The sequence below is a fragment of the Oenanthe melanoleuca genome, chromosome 4 (assembly GCF_029582105.1).
Source record: "Oenanthe melanoleuca isolate GR-GAL-2019-014 chromosome 4, OMel1.0, whole genome shotgun sequence".
Classification (NCBI taxonomy): Eukaryota; Metazoa; Chordata; class Aves; order Passeriformes; family Muscicapidae; genus Oenanthe; species Oenanthe melanoleuca.
The window spans coordinates 61,869,700-61,884,770 of NC_079337.1; the positions used below are offsets into that span (position 1 = coordinate 61,869,700).

At 36.3% G+C, this 15,071-nt stretch overlaps 1 protein-coding gene across 5 annotated transcripts in view; it reads right to left on the bottom strand.

Moving 5' to 3' along the window:
• Positions 1-15,071, bottom strand: part of NSD2 (nuclear receptor binding SET domain protein 2) — a 98,183-nt gene that overhangs the window by 30,285 nt on the left and 52,827 nt on the right. For 4 of the 5 annotated variants that reach the window (XM_056490958.1, XM_056490959.1, XM_056490960.1 and 1 more), the window contains 6 exons: positions 13,068-13,233; positions 9,420-9,586; positions 8,562-9,053; positions 4,141-4,285; positions 3,038-3,115; positions 1,506-1,624 (listed from right to left, as the gene is read on the bottom strand). In XM_056490958.1, the coding sequence (XP_056346933.1) occupies positions 1,506-1,624; positions 3,038-3,115; positions 4,141-4,285; positions 8,562-9,053; positions 9,420-9,586; positions 13,068-13,233 (1,167 nt within the window). The remainder of the gene's footprint in view (positions 1-1,505; positions 1,625-3,037; positions 3,116-4,140; positions 4,286-8,561; positions 9,054-9,419; positions 9,587-13,067; positions 13,234-15,071) is intronic. The other variant, XM_056490961.1, reaches the window with a different exon arrangement.

Consider the following 15,071-nt stretch of genomic DNA (forward strand, 5'->3'; position numbering starts at 1 on the left):
TCCCTAATATTTACAAACATCAAACCCCCTGTAAACAGTTCTGATAAACTGACCAGGAGAAAACAACATTTGTAAAATGTACATTACAAAGTCAGCACCATTAGTGCTATAAATATTATGAGAACCATTCACCTCAGTTATTTATTTTCCTGCTGGTATATTCACAAGTGTGTCACAGCACCAAAGATACCAGAACCTCCTATGCATGAACTACACTGCAACCACCTTTCATCCTACTTCTGAGAATGTAGGTTAATTGTAGTGTACAAATGCTGGTGGGACTGGAAAGTACCTTCAGAACAGTCAAAACACAGACTTTATAGGAGGAATTAATTATAATAAGTAAACTCCAGTACTCCATGTATCTAGTGTATTATAGTGCATTCAAATCAATTAGACAAGTTTAAAAATGTCTGAAAAACTGCTCCTAGAAAGTCACATGAATATGCAACAACTAGTCCATTCCAGCAAGAAGTACAAAAACCACTTTTGGCCCTTCTTTCTGCAAAAGTAACAACATTAACAATTATCTCTGTCCCTTGCTGATTTAATCAGCTCATTAAACCTATCTGAAATTCTATTTTTTTTAATATATTAAACTCTAAGACAACAAATTGTCTTAATATCTACAATATCAACAGAAGTAGTAAAATAATCAACCCACCAAACAAACTGACATCTACAAATAAGACCTTTGCAATTAATTTAAAAAATAAATCTACCACCTTTCCTTCTATGAGAGTTTTCATATGATTGCTGAAGTTCTGAGCTCAGCTCTATGGTACTCACACTACAGTATGATACTGCAGTAACTCACCTCAACACATGTGTGAGCTAAGCTTTCCACACAAGTAAAACCCCTGACATGCACTGCCCTACATGCACTACTAAATAAACCTGTGCCTGAGTCTCCCCAAGATTTGTGCTCTGTCCATACACATAGTGACCTATGTAAGGAAAATTCTCATTCTCACAAGCAAGCTAACCAGAAAAGGCGCCTGTGGTTTGTGTGATAAATATAAATTTACTGCAGTCTCCTAACCCAAGAAAAGGGTTGCTGCTCTAAAATGTCCTACAGCCTTCTAGTTTGTGAAATGTAGTTTTTCTGTTTTGCTTTACCTGCTTTCTTCTGACTTTTGTCTAAAGTAACTCGACTAAAGGTATTTCTTTTATATTCCAGTAAAACTAACTCCAAATCAGGAGGAAAAAAAAAGAACTACAGATAGAGCATAGCAACACAGAGAGGTCATGGCTCCCTCTGCACATTCTTCTGGGAAACAGCTTAAGTAGCAAGTGCAACTTGTCATACTTCCATCCTCAAAAAACCAAAGGAAAAAACCCCACAGTGGTAAGCTCACAAGTACCTCTGAATATTGACAACAGTTTGGTATGATATATAGACATTTCTTTTTTAATCCTGAAAATGGAAATGCTGACAAACTTAACTACAGCAATGTGACTGGTGCTGCTATAAATGAACCCCAACAAACCAATGACATAATTACCTTCCGATTATTCTGTTTATCCATCCTGAGTCTTTTCCTAGGTGCTTCCTGAACTTCAAAATCTTCTGTAGGCTCCTTTGTCCTCTTTTTTTGGTTTCTTTTATTTCCATGTAAATTACCTTGGGATGGGGGATGGGGAAACTCACATGAAAAATAATCTAAAACCCACTTTGAAATTATTTGAAGTGATCTAGTTATTTAAGGTACTTTTCTTTCAGTCATTATTTTTAAAACATGGCTAAACATTAATACAGTTTGATGACCCTGCTTAGGATCTGGTTTCTGGTGCTGAAGACTAACTCTAGAGCAAATCCAAACCAACTGCTTCATATTCAAGTTATTTTACAAAGATGAGTCTACCTATACAAAAACTAATTTAAGATCAGAATGTTACTGCCCAACATTTGTTTGGTATCATCAGACTGCACGTGACTAATCTATGCAGCTTTTAACTCTCCTGGCACTTTGTGTCTTACCACTAAAATTGCTTTTCAAGTCTCCTCCTTAAGTCTACTTTAAGTGGTGACATCTACTAAGGGGCCTCTGAAAAAGACAAGCTATCACCAACTGCACAGATTAATTCTCTTTCTGGTATGGCAATTCCAGACTCTAACAAGCTGATGGTATTTTACACGAGACCATAAGATCCCTTGCCTTTATGAACCAGAATCCTATGAACAGAACCACAATGGCCATTTTAGACCACAAAGTTATTAGTGTATTTACATGGTAAAGTTCAAGCAGCTGCTAAATACAAAAGGTCAGTGAGTAATCTACATACCCCTGCCACAGGTTCCACTATTGTCTGCACCTCAAAGAGACAGATAAGGGTTTGGGAAGTGGTCTGTTTCATCAAGATGAAATGATAACATAACTATACTCTCCAGTACTCCCTAGTTCATGAAGCTAGAGTATTATTAGTATGAAAATTGCAAGCTCCAGGGGCACAAATATGTTAACTGAAAATGGCCCTACAGCTACAAGAATTCTATTCCAGTGGGAAGAAGTATCTGCAAATATTAAAAATATAGCAACTTGAAAATACGGGTAATTTTCAAATTAATGTTCTTATCTAAACAATCTAGGTAGGATATAGTCTATGATCAAACTAAATCCACAAAGCAGACTGAAATGGCTCCAGGAGAACCTGCTACTTACAAAAAGCCAGCAAAAGAAATCCCACAACATTCTTCCAAGTTTAAGATAAGAGGATTTGAGATGGGGAACAAGTGAACTGACATATTTTCATCTGTAGATAACTATAAATGTACACAATATATGTACTAGAAACACCTGGTACAGGTACAATTTCAATTACATTTCTTGCAATATGACACTGAGGAAGGTGAACAAAATTCAGCACTACAGTGTTAAGATATTTAATTTGGGATCCATTAAAGTTCTAACGTCAAGGAAGACAACATCTGAGATAAAATAAAGAGATTATGATACGTGGGTGATTACATAAAAAAATACACTCAATAGCTACTTATAATGATGAGCTATTTGCACACAACACAAATTTCAATTACTTCTGGATCTTGATCTCCTTTTAGGTGAGTCTTGAAACACTTTACGTTTGGCCTCTCCAATATTCTTCAATGATGAACCTTGAGAGATACAGAATGTGTTTTTTTTTTAAACTGATATCCAAATATTTAACACTTAAAATTTAAAGTTAAAAACTTTTCAAATTTTCCACAAAATTATGTTATTTCACACACACACACAGATAGTTAACAAAACTGACTGCCATTTTTATACAAGTTTTTCCAAGTCTCACAAACTTTCAAACACTCCCTCTCATTCTTGTCATTGCCCAAAGCAGCACCTGTTGGCTTCTAATACTTTTATAGTAAGCCTTCTTACAATGCTGTAAAGCTATTTAAATTTGAAAAATGATAGCTAGTTAAATTTGGTAGAGTTCATGGAAATGGCAAACTATCTTCTTCCTCGTCCTTTCTCATATAAGTGACTCTAAACCTCCTTAAATATTTTAGAAAACAATCGAGACCGTTCATCAAAAACAAACACCAGAAAACAGCAACAAAAAATAAAAGGAAAGAAAACTAAAGTACTTGCAAAATTGCACAAAGTCCTAAAAACTTTGAGTAGCACAATAAAATGCCAAATGGGTGAAGGGTTCAGAATAAAGTTTGGAATAGCTCTTCCTGAGTTGATAATGATGTGAAGTAATACACTTCAGGTATACATGAAGAAAAGGTGTAGCAAGGATAAAATTTTTTAAACCGTTTCTAACTGTTCTATAAAAACAACATCTCAAATTTTACTAGCAGTAACACTTCATCTTCCCTTCCCACCATCCACTTGTAACAAGCAGTGGATGCAATGGCAGCTGCTTATGGGCAGAAGAAGAATGAGAAATCAGCAATGTCTAAACAGCAGAAGGTTTACATAGAACAACTTTTCAGAACAATGAGCAAGAAATGTAGACTTCATGGGTTGCGTTTATTGTAACCATTGGCATTCCTTTGCTATTGGCACAAACACCAAGAATTAAAACTGGAAAACAGCGAAAGCTGTTTTCCCTACAGGGTCTCAAATATGTGCTTAGTTTAACGCCACTATGTATATCAAATTTAGTTAGAGTACACTAGCACAGTTTTACGTTTACCAGAGTCTTCTTCAGATTTGGGAGAGGTCACTATGGCAAACTTTGTGTTATAGCGAGCTTTCTGTTTTTCACTAAGCATGTTCCACTGCGACTCGAGCAGCTCTTCAATCTCCTCACTTGAAGCATCTGGATGTTCAGCAACCACCTATACATGCAGAAATAGGGTTGAATTAAAAAAAGGGCGACCATTGGAAAAAATGGTGTACACACTTCCATCACTTTGGAAAACTGGATACAAACAAGTTATCTAACATTTCTGCTGCAGACAGAACTAGAATAAAACCTACTGTATCCAGTTTTGCTTTGAATAACCTCTCTGTCTCTAAAAAAAGAAAATCAGCTTGCTTATTCAGAAATATTAAGACTAATCTTGGAACTATGTATTTGCCTTTTGCCATTCAAAAAATGTAGGACGTGGAGCAAGTATAAATCTTGTGCTGTGGTCATTGTTTGTCAGTGAAGTTTAAATATATATCCACAAATGACAGGCAAGCAATACTGGAATATACGCTTGTCTAGAAAGAAATCCATCAATTCACAGCAAAACTCATTAGTCATAGAACTCAGTACACCAAACTCAGCAGAGAGATTTACACAAATTAGCATCTGATGCAACATTTTCCTGTATTGATTCATTACTTTTGTATTAGGCATATGAATACTAGGAACTCACGAGCTGTGCATCTTTTTTTATGTTATAGGCAGGACATATAATATCCATCAACATAAAGGTTAGTAGAGTTTCTAGAAGCGTATTCAACACCAAAAAAAAAAAAACAAAAACAAAAAAACAAAACAGTATTAAAAAGAAAGAAAAAATCCTCCCAAACTCCTTCAGTACACTCCTACTTCTACTTAAGGAAAATCAGATTTGATTAATCATATAAGTCAAAAAAACTCTATGCTTGTACAGAAATGAAACAGTACGTTTTAAAGCAATCCTCATCTCATTACCCAGCATTCCCAAAAATCCTGGGTGATGCAACTGATAACCTCAAAAACACAGAGCATATTAAAAACTAGGTCAAGAAAACAAATCATTCAAAGAGTAACACCATTCAACAGAACAGAAATACAATTTTTCTGATAAGATGAAATGACTAAACCTAATTTCTTCGAATTTATGGTCTTAAAACTATATTTCCTGTTATCAAACAGGATGCAAATGTGACTGCTGCTTTTCAAGGTGTTAAAATAGTTGCAGTACTTTCCTTCCATTGGTCAGTATCTAAGTATGGAAATTGATGCTTTTTCTGCTAGTAGAATAGTCAGAATTGTCCTGTTTCTATCTGGCATAATCCATCTGCATAAAGCTTGAGGAGTACAAATACCTTTGAAAGCCTCTACTCAAAGTCTGATTAAAATCCAACAACTGGATTCACATTACTGGAAGGGAGGAATATAAACGCACAAGATACACCCTTCCACAAATCTCACTTCAGGACACGAAATTAGCACCAATTTTGGCTGTTGTCACAAATGTACAGGCCATTGTGCTCAATGAAGGCACAGAGCCATTTAATTCTCCAAGAAATAACTAGATTTATTCAGACAAATGAGACACACATTAACATTACCTCCTGTCTCAACAGAGTAAGAATAAAAATTACTTTCAGCTAACTAGCAGTACTGTGAAATGACAAGGAAAAGACACTCAGAATTCTTAATGGTGAAGGGACCCTTGCAAATAAGGCCTCCAAGGAAAATGCTCAGTAGTCTTCTCCAAAGTCTCTCTGTTAGTGAAATTATTCCTTAATTTTCCTCACAACAGACTCAAGGCCAATTCAATTCATGTAAACAGTGTAGCTGTCTGCCTCCTACTTGAATTATACCTTTATCTCTAGTCAGATCCTTCCAATGCTTACTAGGTTTATATTTTTCACAGGGGAAGCACATAATTCAACAGCACAAAATACATTTTTACTCCTTTGGTAACTGCACAAAACACTTAATGCATCACTACAACCACAGAAGTGCTCCAAGCTTTCAGCACCTCCCTCAGGGATGTGGGAAATGTGTCTCTTAAATCATTAAAAATGTTCTCCAGCAGTTAAATAATAATAAAATCAAACTGATACATGAATCTCACTACCACACAAAGCCAGACTCCCAAGCAAGACACAGTAGAAATGGCTCTACTTTTAAGAGACCTTGATATTACTAAAAGCCCTGCAAGAGTAGTCTTCAGTCATCCCTTTGATTTCTGTCCCTTCCCAAGATTGGGGACAGAGAGCCTCCTCAGGTCTGTGATATTCCTTTTTTCTAAGTTTCTATATGCAAATACTATGAAAAGCATACACTGAATTCCCCAATGCCACCAATAAAATTAGCTCAAAACCAGGTTTGTTTTTCAGCCAACATTATCACTCTTTCCAAAGCACCAGAACATCTACAACACAACAAACTCTTGGTGAAAGTCATGCAAGTTGAACCAGATAAGCCTAACAGAAGGGGACACTCCAAATAGTAGATTTGACACAACCTCCACCTTCCACCAATGGCATGAACCTGCCATTTAAAAAGCAACATGAAAGGCAAAAAGCATAATGATCTAAATTGGTGTTTCCTCACTTTGCCAGTCAAATTCCAATCAAGACAATGAGAAGACAGGTTCTTTTGACAATCAGTTAGAGGTATCTGCAGCTTTCACAACCTAGTTCTGTTCTACCCACAGAAGTGTTTCTGTACCTGCTAGAATGGATCACACATTCAGGCAGATTTGGGTTTTCATGACAGATCTTATTAAAAGGTATTCTAAGCAGAAACAGTAGGATGCCTTCTCTAAAAATATGTAATATTTTTAAACTTACTTCCTTCTACTTAAACTTTGTGCAACATTAGCCACTACCATCAGTGAAAATTTCAAGTTTAAGAAAGTCTTTAAATTTCCTGAAATGACACTGAAGACAAAGCATTTCCTCAATTTCATATATTCTAATAGTCTTCATATTTTCCATCTATTAATTTGAGAACTACAGTATAACCACAGTAGGGAACAATGCCTGATAACTGGCAAAGGAAACAGAAATATCAGAGACTCAGCACATCTCTTCTCTGCAAGGCATGTTGGGCTAAGAGTCCATAAAACCAGCCATCATAATCTCATTTCTTCCAGAGAAGCAATTTTATGTCCCTCACAACTGCAAAAGACTTCTTGCTACATACACTGAAGGCCAATGAATTCCCTCTTGCAATGTCACTTACAGAAGAACTGTGAATAGAATTCATGTGTCTCCAACATGAGACAGATGATTTACCCATACAGCTTTTCATAATTAATATGTCAAAATCTGTATTTAATGGTCTGGCTACAGAACCATTTCCTGTCCAGAGCCAGCAAACTGCAATGCCAACGCTTTTCTCAATTTAACCAAACCACTAAAAGCTTTATGTAACATTGTGCTCATTTTCATTCTCAATATTAGCTTAAGTTTCAATGATCTAATAAGATCCCAAGTTGAACCACAACTACTTTTTTGTACAACAGAATCTGCTTTCCAATATTTCTTTATGAAGTTTACATCTATTAATTCTTTTCTAAAACAAATATGCTATAATGAAGTCAACCTTTCAGTAGCTAGAGTATGACAAAGTCACCACTAACTTCCTGATCCTTCTGTGAACAACATGTAAGAGTACAAACACAGGAAAATGTAAGATATCACACTAGCTTTAGATCATGGAACAGTACTGCAAATGGAGCAAAAGGCTGTAAGAAGAAAAATGATAGTCCTGATTTTAAAGTAATGAGCTACACCAGCAGTAGTGTTTTTACATTTTTAACAGTCTTCCTAAAAAATGTTGATAACAAGGTATTTATTTATTCTACCTTATAATGGAGAATAAGTGCTTCAAGAGGACCTAGTTTATGTCCCAGAAGATTGCACACACTGACAGTGATTTTTTACAAGCTTTGGTAAGCAGCTTCTTTGGAAGCCCAGCAAAAGGTTCTGGGTAAATAAAGAGGTTTTAAGGTGCTCAAAGATAAGGGAACACAAAGAAGCAACTGAGCCATGTCCTCAGAAACAATGTAAAAGCTATCTACAAGCAGATTGCCATAAACAGCATCATCTTTGTTATATTTGCCTGAGCATATATGCATGCATATGTGTTATATTGTACATACATTAAAGACAAAATATGGTTAATACAAAGGACTATTAGTTTATGTGGGAAGATATTAATACAATTTTTGCTTGAAACACAAAGGCAGTTACCACTATCTTGTTTATATTGTTCACTTACATTCCCTTCTTTCTCTATTTCTGTCTAGAATAAGATTTGATGTGGGCCTACCTTGTCAAACCCAGAATATTATGGATTGTGTAGTAATAAATAATTTTTGTTTACTGAAGAAGTTTCTTCAAGTACAGAAATGAGAAGAGGCAATCAACAATAATAACAGCTAAAAGGACACTAACCTCATCTCTGTACTTCTGACAAAAGACCAAAAACTGAGATACTGCATCGCCCTTTCTGCTTCGTGGGGTAGATGATGGAGTTTTCTTTCTATTGAGAGGGGAACCTATCCCTCTTTTGGAATCTGCCTGTTCAGATGACTTTTGAGGAGTAGTATTGTTATCCTCCAACTGACTGCTCTCTTGTGCATCATCATCAGCAGACAGTTTTGATGTCCTTCTCCTCCTCTTGCTAGGAATGCCAGACTCCTTCATCGATTTCAGATCTGGAGTGGTTTCTTCATTTGAGCAGGATGACTCATCCATCTCCTCCAAGGGCTCTGCAGCAATGCCAACCTCCTTGGCCACTCGAGGGTTGAGATGAGGCCTGTCCCTGACATAGAGGAAGGTGTACTTGGCCCTGCGCTCCTCCACTGGCATGGCCACGGCTTCGCTGGCTTGCTTCACTCCCATCTCCCACTGCGGCCGCAGCTTCCCCGACACGGGCTTCAGCATCTGCAAGAGGAGACAGCCTGTGAGGAGCCTGCCCACCTGTGTTTTCAAAATGCTGACAAGAACAGAAAGCAACCCCAAGGGACTGACTGTCATGCAGATCTGTAATTCAGAGCTCCAATGGAGCTGTATTTGATAGTACTGATACCACACATGAATCCATGACAAAGCAGAGTACTAATTTTTACTGAGTAACAAACAGTGGTGAATCACCACCCCATCCTTTCCATCTATAAATGAAATGTAAAACTGCAAGATCCTGTAAAACAAGCTGTCTTTAAGCTTTTTATAATACCTATTTATATCTGTACATACCTGTAATGCTAAAATAAAAAGCTCCAAATCTTGCCTGATTTGGTAACCTCTTACCTTTATTTTCTCTGCTTTAGTGAGGGCTTGTCTTGCACTCTCTTGGCATAATTGTTCAAACTGGTCTTTTTCTTTGAAGGGCACCAGGCTCTTCTCAAATATCCAGGCTCGCTCTGGGGCATCTCCAAAAAACTGAACGTGATATTGACGAAAACTCTTTTTCTGTCCTGAAAATTTTTAAAAAAATGTGTATTTAAGATATAGACATTGGTAAGGCTCTGCATTTTCAGACTTCAAGACTGTAAGCTGCTACAGTTGCCATAACAAAAGCACAATAAAACTCGATAACCTTTCAAAAACCCACTTAAACTAGCCTGAAAGTCTCTGAGATATAATGTATGAGTAAGTCTGACCCAAAAGCTCAATAGTTTAACTCCCAGCAAGAACATGCTTGGCTGAATTAACTCCAGGTTACAATCATCTGTCAGTTTTCCATGTATATTAACTTTACATGTAGGTCTGGGTGTTGCTGAAAATGAATTTAGCATTCATTTCTCAATGAACACTGAGAAAGTTCCACAGCTTGGAGAGCTTTAGCACTCAGCCTCTTCTCTGAGTCTCCTAAACTTTATCTTTTAATATTCTTAAACAGAGACACATACTTAATCTGGTTTTAACTCTTGCAATCAAAACTCCATAATAATAAAGATTTTTCAAGAATCAAAGAAATAAGTAAAGAATTTGGCTGGCTGAAGGGAGAGTTTTAAAACCTAAATAAGAAACATTTTTTCTTCTAAAACTAAAAGTATTCCCTTTTATCTCCTAGAAAAACAAGAGGAATTTTGTTTCACTGTGGTATGATACAGGCATACAACCTTCCCCTTCCAAAGGTCTCAACAATTCTACAGAGAAGGGAAAGAAACCACCTTCAAAATTCATCAAAGGGTTCATAGTTAACAATTAATTTTTAAATGGCAGAGGTAAGAGACCATACTTAAGATGTCCTCTAGCACCTTGCTCATTAGAACTTGTAGATTTGCTAAGTTTTCAAATAATGGTCTTGTTTAAAAACAGAAATGGTTTTAACCTGCACTTGTGTGTTTCCAAATTCAATCCTGCTAGATTAATTAAGCTCCCTGCAGTGTCTGTGATTCCTCCAGTGCCACCACACCAGTTTGTCCAACACACAGACTCAGAGGAACTCAGGTAAGGATGGACCCAGCAGATACAAGTAACACCCACAGGTCTCTGTTACAGGTGACTTCCAACTAGGTCTAGATTCCACTGCATGTCTTCAGGCTTAGTCACCAAATAGATCTAGTTGATTGCTTCATACACTATTTTTGGGGTTTCTAGAGTTAGAAAGAACTTTCTTTTCATGGTGATTCAGCCAACAGTTATTTGATTAAACTTGTAAAATGTGGTATCTGGAAGGGTAAAACGAAATCAACCTAATTAATGGTATGAGCAAAAATTTTAATATATACATTTAATGTTTTATAACAATTACAAACTTACACTACTTATAAAAACATCTATGAGAACTACAAGAAAAATGATGACTCATGTGAGATCAACATGAAAATCTAGAGGAAGGGCATAGGGAAAGTCTTGGGATTGTACACATCACACATTCAATCAGCAGTCTAACATTATGTTCCAGTGTTGCATAGTCAGGAACAATTCTCTTGCACAGTAATTTGTGCTCATCAAAAAAAATGTTTAAGTAGTGACTACAGAGCTCTTATGACTTAATCTCCCTATTTTACCAAGATGCTCTGGCTGGATACAGAGATGCCACAGGATGTTTCCAACCACCTGTAAAGATCTGCCAAAGCCCATCTGCCAAGCAGGCAGACACTGTGGTTTTTTTGCATTGTAATGCTGGACAGCTGCAATTGCCTAATTAAGGTGACTAAATAACAGTGCCTACTACTAGAGTCACTGAACCTAGTGGTAAATCTTCAGGTATCCTCTGAGAGTTGAACTTGTACCGATGCTCCTGGATAAAATCATGGCATTCACTAATGGTTGTTACATAGGGAAACTTAATTTTTGGCCCACAAAATCCTGACACAACTAGTTGTTGGCAGTTTGGGAGAGTGTTCTGGGAACCCACCACTTCCCTGCTGTTTCTCTGTATCTGAGCATCTGTGGCTGACCACAGCCAGAGACAGGATATTTAATGAGATGGAGCTTTACCAGACTCAGTACAGACTTTCTTACATAAAAATGTACTTCCCACAAGTTGAGAGTTATTAATTTTTATCAAGCCTAATCAGCTGGAATGATTAAATCAAGTATCAACATCCAGAAACTCAGACTGCTTACAAACACTTGATCCTAAGCACAGAAATGAGAAATAAAGAGATGTAGCTCAGTATTTCTACAACTCCCTGATAAAAGATCTTTTCTTTTTGCAAGAAGAGACTTTTGATAGTGCCTAAATAATAAAGAGTAGGTGGAAGGTAAGACTGGAAATACCTACTTGTGGAAATACACACATTAGAATGCATTTAGTAGTCAGGATGGCTGCCCAGACCCTGACTAAACAAACTCCTCAAGGAAAAGGCAAGCCCAAACCAATTCCAGAGCAATATGAGAAATCACCATCATTCCCATTATTTCAAAGAGAGGGAAATCAACATTACAGAGTACGTGGGCCCTTCTTTCTGCTTGTGTTCCACAGCTGCATTCAGATATTTGGTACTGGGTATTGCTGGGTCTGTTTCTATTGTTTCTGATAAAAATATACCACAAAGATTTCTGGTAATGAACATAAACCTCACTCCTTTCAAGGAACAGAGTAATTGATAGGAACAAATAAATATCTACTGCTCTCAAAATCCATCTCTTTATGTCATAATACACCTAATAATCCAAAGACTAAAAATGACAGGGTCTGCCTGATCCAAATTCTGAAAGACTGCTACAAGGAAAATTTGTCTGAAGAGTCTATAATAACCATTACATAACTGCATTATGGATCCTTGAAAAGGTTCTCAAGAATCTATTTAGTTTACTACCAATTTTGAATCTAGCTATAATCCTAGAATATTCATTCATCCATTGTTTAAAACCTCCTATGAATGAGGTTTGGCAATCCACCTCAATGCCTTACTGCCTTCAACCATTCCAACTCTGTGTAGTCTAAATATTTATTGCTACTAAGCCTCAAAAGTTTCAGATATCAGAATAGGGAACAAAGATACAAATGATATTAAGAAATTGTACAGATTAATACCTAAAAATTTCATTAACACTTGGTAGCACCTGCATTTAAAATCAACCAATATTGCCTGTAGATATCAGTACTGACTCTATGCACCAGAGAAAATGTAGCTGTCTGAATTATGGATTGCTTTTAGAAAACCATAATCATCAGGAATATTTAATTCCCATCAGCTTTAATAAAATTTTTTAGCCTGTATCAATTCACCAGGCATCTCCACAAAAACAATGAAAAACACCATCAGGTTTGGTTTTTTTTCTGTTTTTAACAAGACTCCACATAGTTGACAGATCACAATTTTGGTACCTTTCAGAGAACACCTGAGTTAGAAGACACACTGCTATATGCTCAAGAATAGCATTTACATGATTTTAACATCCCTGTTGACAACAAGTTGCTGATCAACTGCATGGATGAAGAACAGAATTTTTCCAAAGCAATCATTTGGTAGACCTGAGGAAATCTGAATTACATACCTTTTAGTTTAGTGTAGGCATGGAGAACAGGATCTGCAGAAACCATACATGGCCACCATGGGAAACCAGACACTTTTGACCACACTAGATCTCCTATATTATACTTCAACAGATGGACTTTTTCCTCTTTGATGGTACTTTGAGTTGCATCTCTCTTAGAAGGAACCTTAAAAGATAAAAAGAAATAAAAAAACAAATCCAAACTGATTACCATATTTTTTCAGATATGCACCAGTGGTAATAGAAGGAGGAAAATAAGAAATAGTTCATAAGAACAAAGTGCTGTTATGTTTGCTAGTAAATAATAATTGCATTTCACGTTAATGAAAACTTTAAGTCATAGCTTTTGTTCTCTAACAGTGAAAAAAATCCACATTCCAGTTACAGTTTTGTTATAAATTAGAAATATTGGCAAGTAAGCTGTTGCTTGCCTTTATCTTTTCACATAACTGCTAAGAGACCATCAGGAATGATTACTTTGATTTCAAATCCATTACCTGAGCACTGGATGTAGATGTGGAAGAATCAACCTCCCTCTGTATTGAATATTATTAAACAAGTTAAGTGCTACACACACAAATGTACTATTAGATTTAAAAAAAAAAAAAAAAAAACCAAAAACAAAAACAAAAACAAAAAAAACAAAAAAAAAAAAAAACCAAACAAAACTAAAAAAAAAACCAAACAAAAATCCCAGGCTAGAAAATCCCAGGCTAGAACAGGCTGAAATACTGTCTTTATGTCTGAGTAGAAACTACATAAATTACCTGCTTTAAAACCCCAAGAAGCTGTTTGTTTACCTACTGAGAACTGATAACATGAACCATTTCCCACATACTTTTGTGAGATTTTTTTCTGCTCCAGTTCTAGCAGTAAAAGTTTGTGAGTGTTCTGTTGATGCTCTAAAGCTATTTTAGCTATTGGAATACAATGACAGAACTATTTCCACTTCAAGGGATAGATTTAGCTACAAGGGTGTTTCATGTTCCCCTATGACAGATACATTTTTACTACATCATAACAAAGCTCGGCACCACAGACATCTATTCACCAACTAAAACCCTTTCACAGAGCTAGCTGCATGTTGTCTTTTTGGCTTTACCAGTTCTATTTGATGTTAAAAGAGTGCACCTTTATCTAGGTAAGCACTAACTGTAAAAAAGCACAGAAGGTGGCTCATTACAGGCATTATCACATATTTTATAAAATCACGTATTTTGAATCTTCTCTTTAATTTTCTAGTACTAAACTTATATAGTACCAGCTTATATAGTACCAACTTGTATAGTACCAGCTCATCATTCAGAAGGCAGTTAAAATTCAATTAAAAGTGGCAAGAGGAAAGAAAGAAGATGGTCAAGAAAGCAGAAATCTAGAATTTAGAAACAAGTACTTTGGGAGCATTATGCTGAACCAGAGTAGGTCCCTTCACCTTGTACAGGTTTTCAAATCCAGAAAATAATCCCATAAATAATTATACATTATTCTCCAGACACAAACAACTAAAACCCCTAAAATTCAACCTATTCAGAAATCAATTTCTCAAAGCCTTTAAAGCTCTGCTTGGTAAACACACATGAAGCCATGTCCTCTGATTGCTAGGGACAATTACTCATCCAGTGATTCAGCTTTTCTGATGAATTCAGACTTTGCTCATGTGACTCCAGCTAGAGCTATGTTCCCATGTCTCAAGGTTTTTGGCTCTCTGAGGATTCTCTAAGACTGTCAGAAAATCTCTCCTGCGAGCTTGCCTCAAGTCCAGCACTTTCAACAGACCTAAAAGATTCCAGGCAGATGTGAAAAATCAAATGCTCTTTCTAGCAGTTAAACATGATGTGAAAAGTTATGCTTAAAAGCTAAAAATTAAGAAGCCCATATGTCAGGGGCAGGTCTGGAAAAACAATCCTAACACACACAAACCAACTTCAGCATTCCAACAGAAGAGGTAGGATGAAATTTTTTTTTCAATGAGTCAACTTTTCAGAAATGCAAAAGTTACTCAGG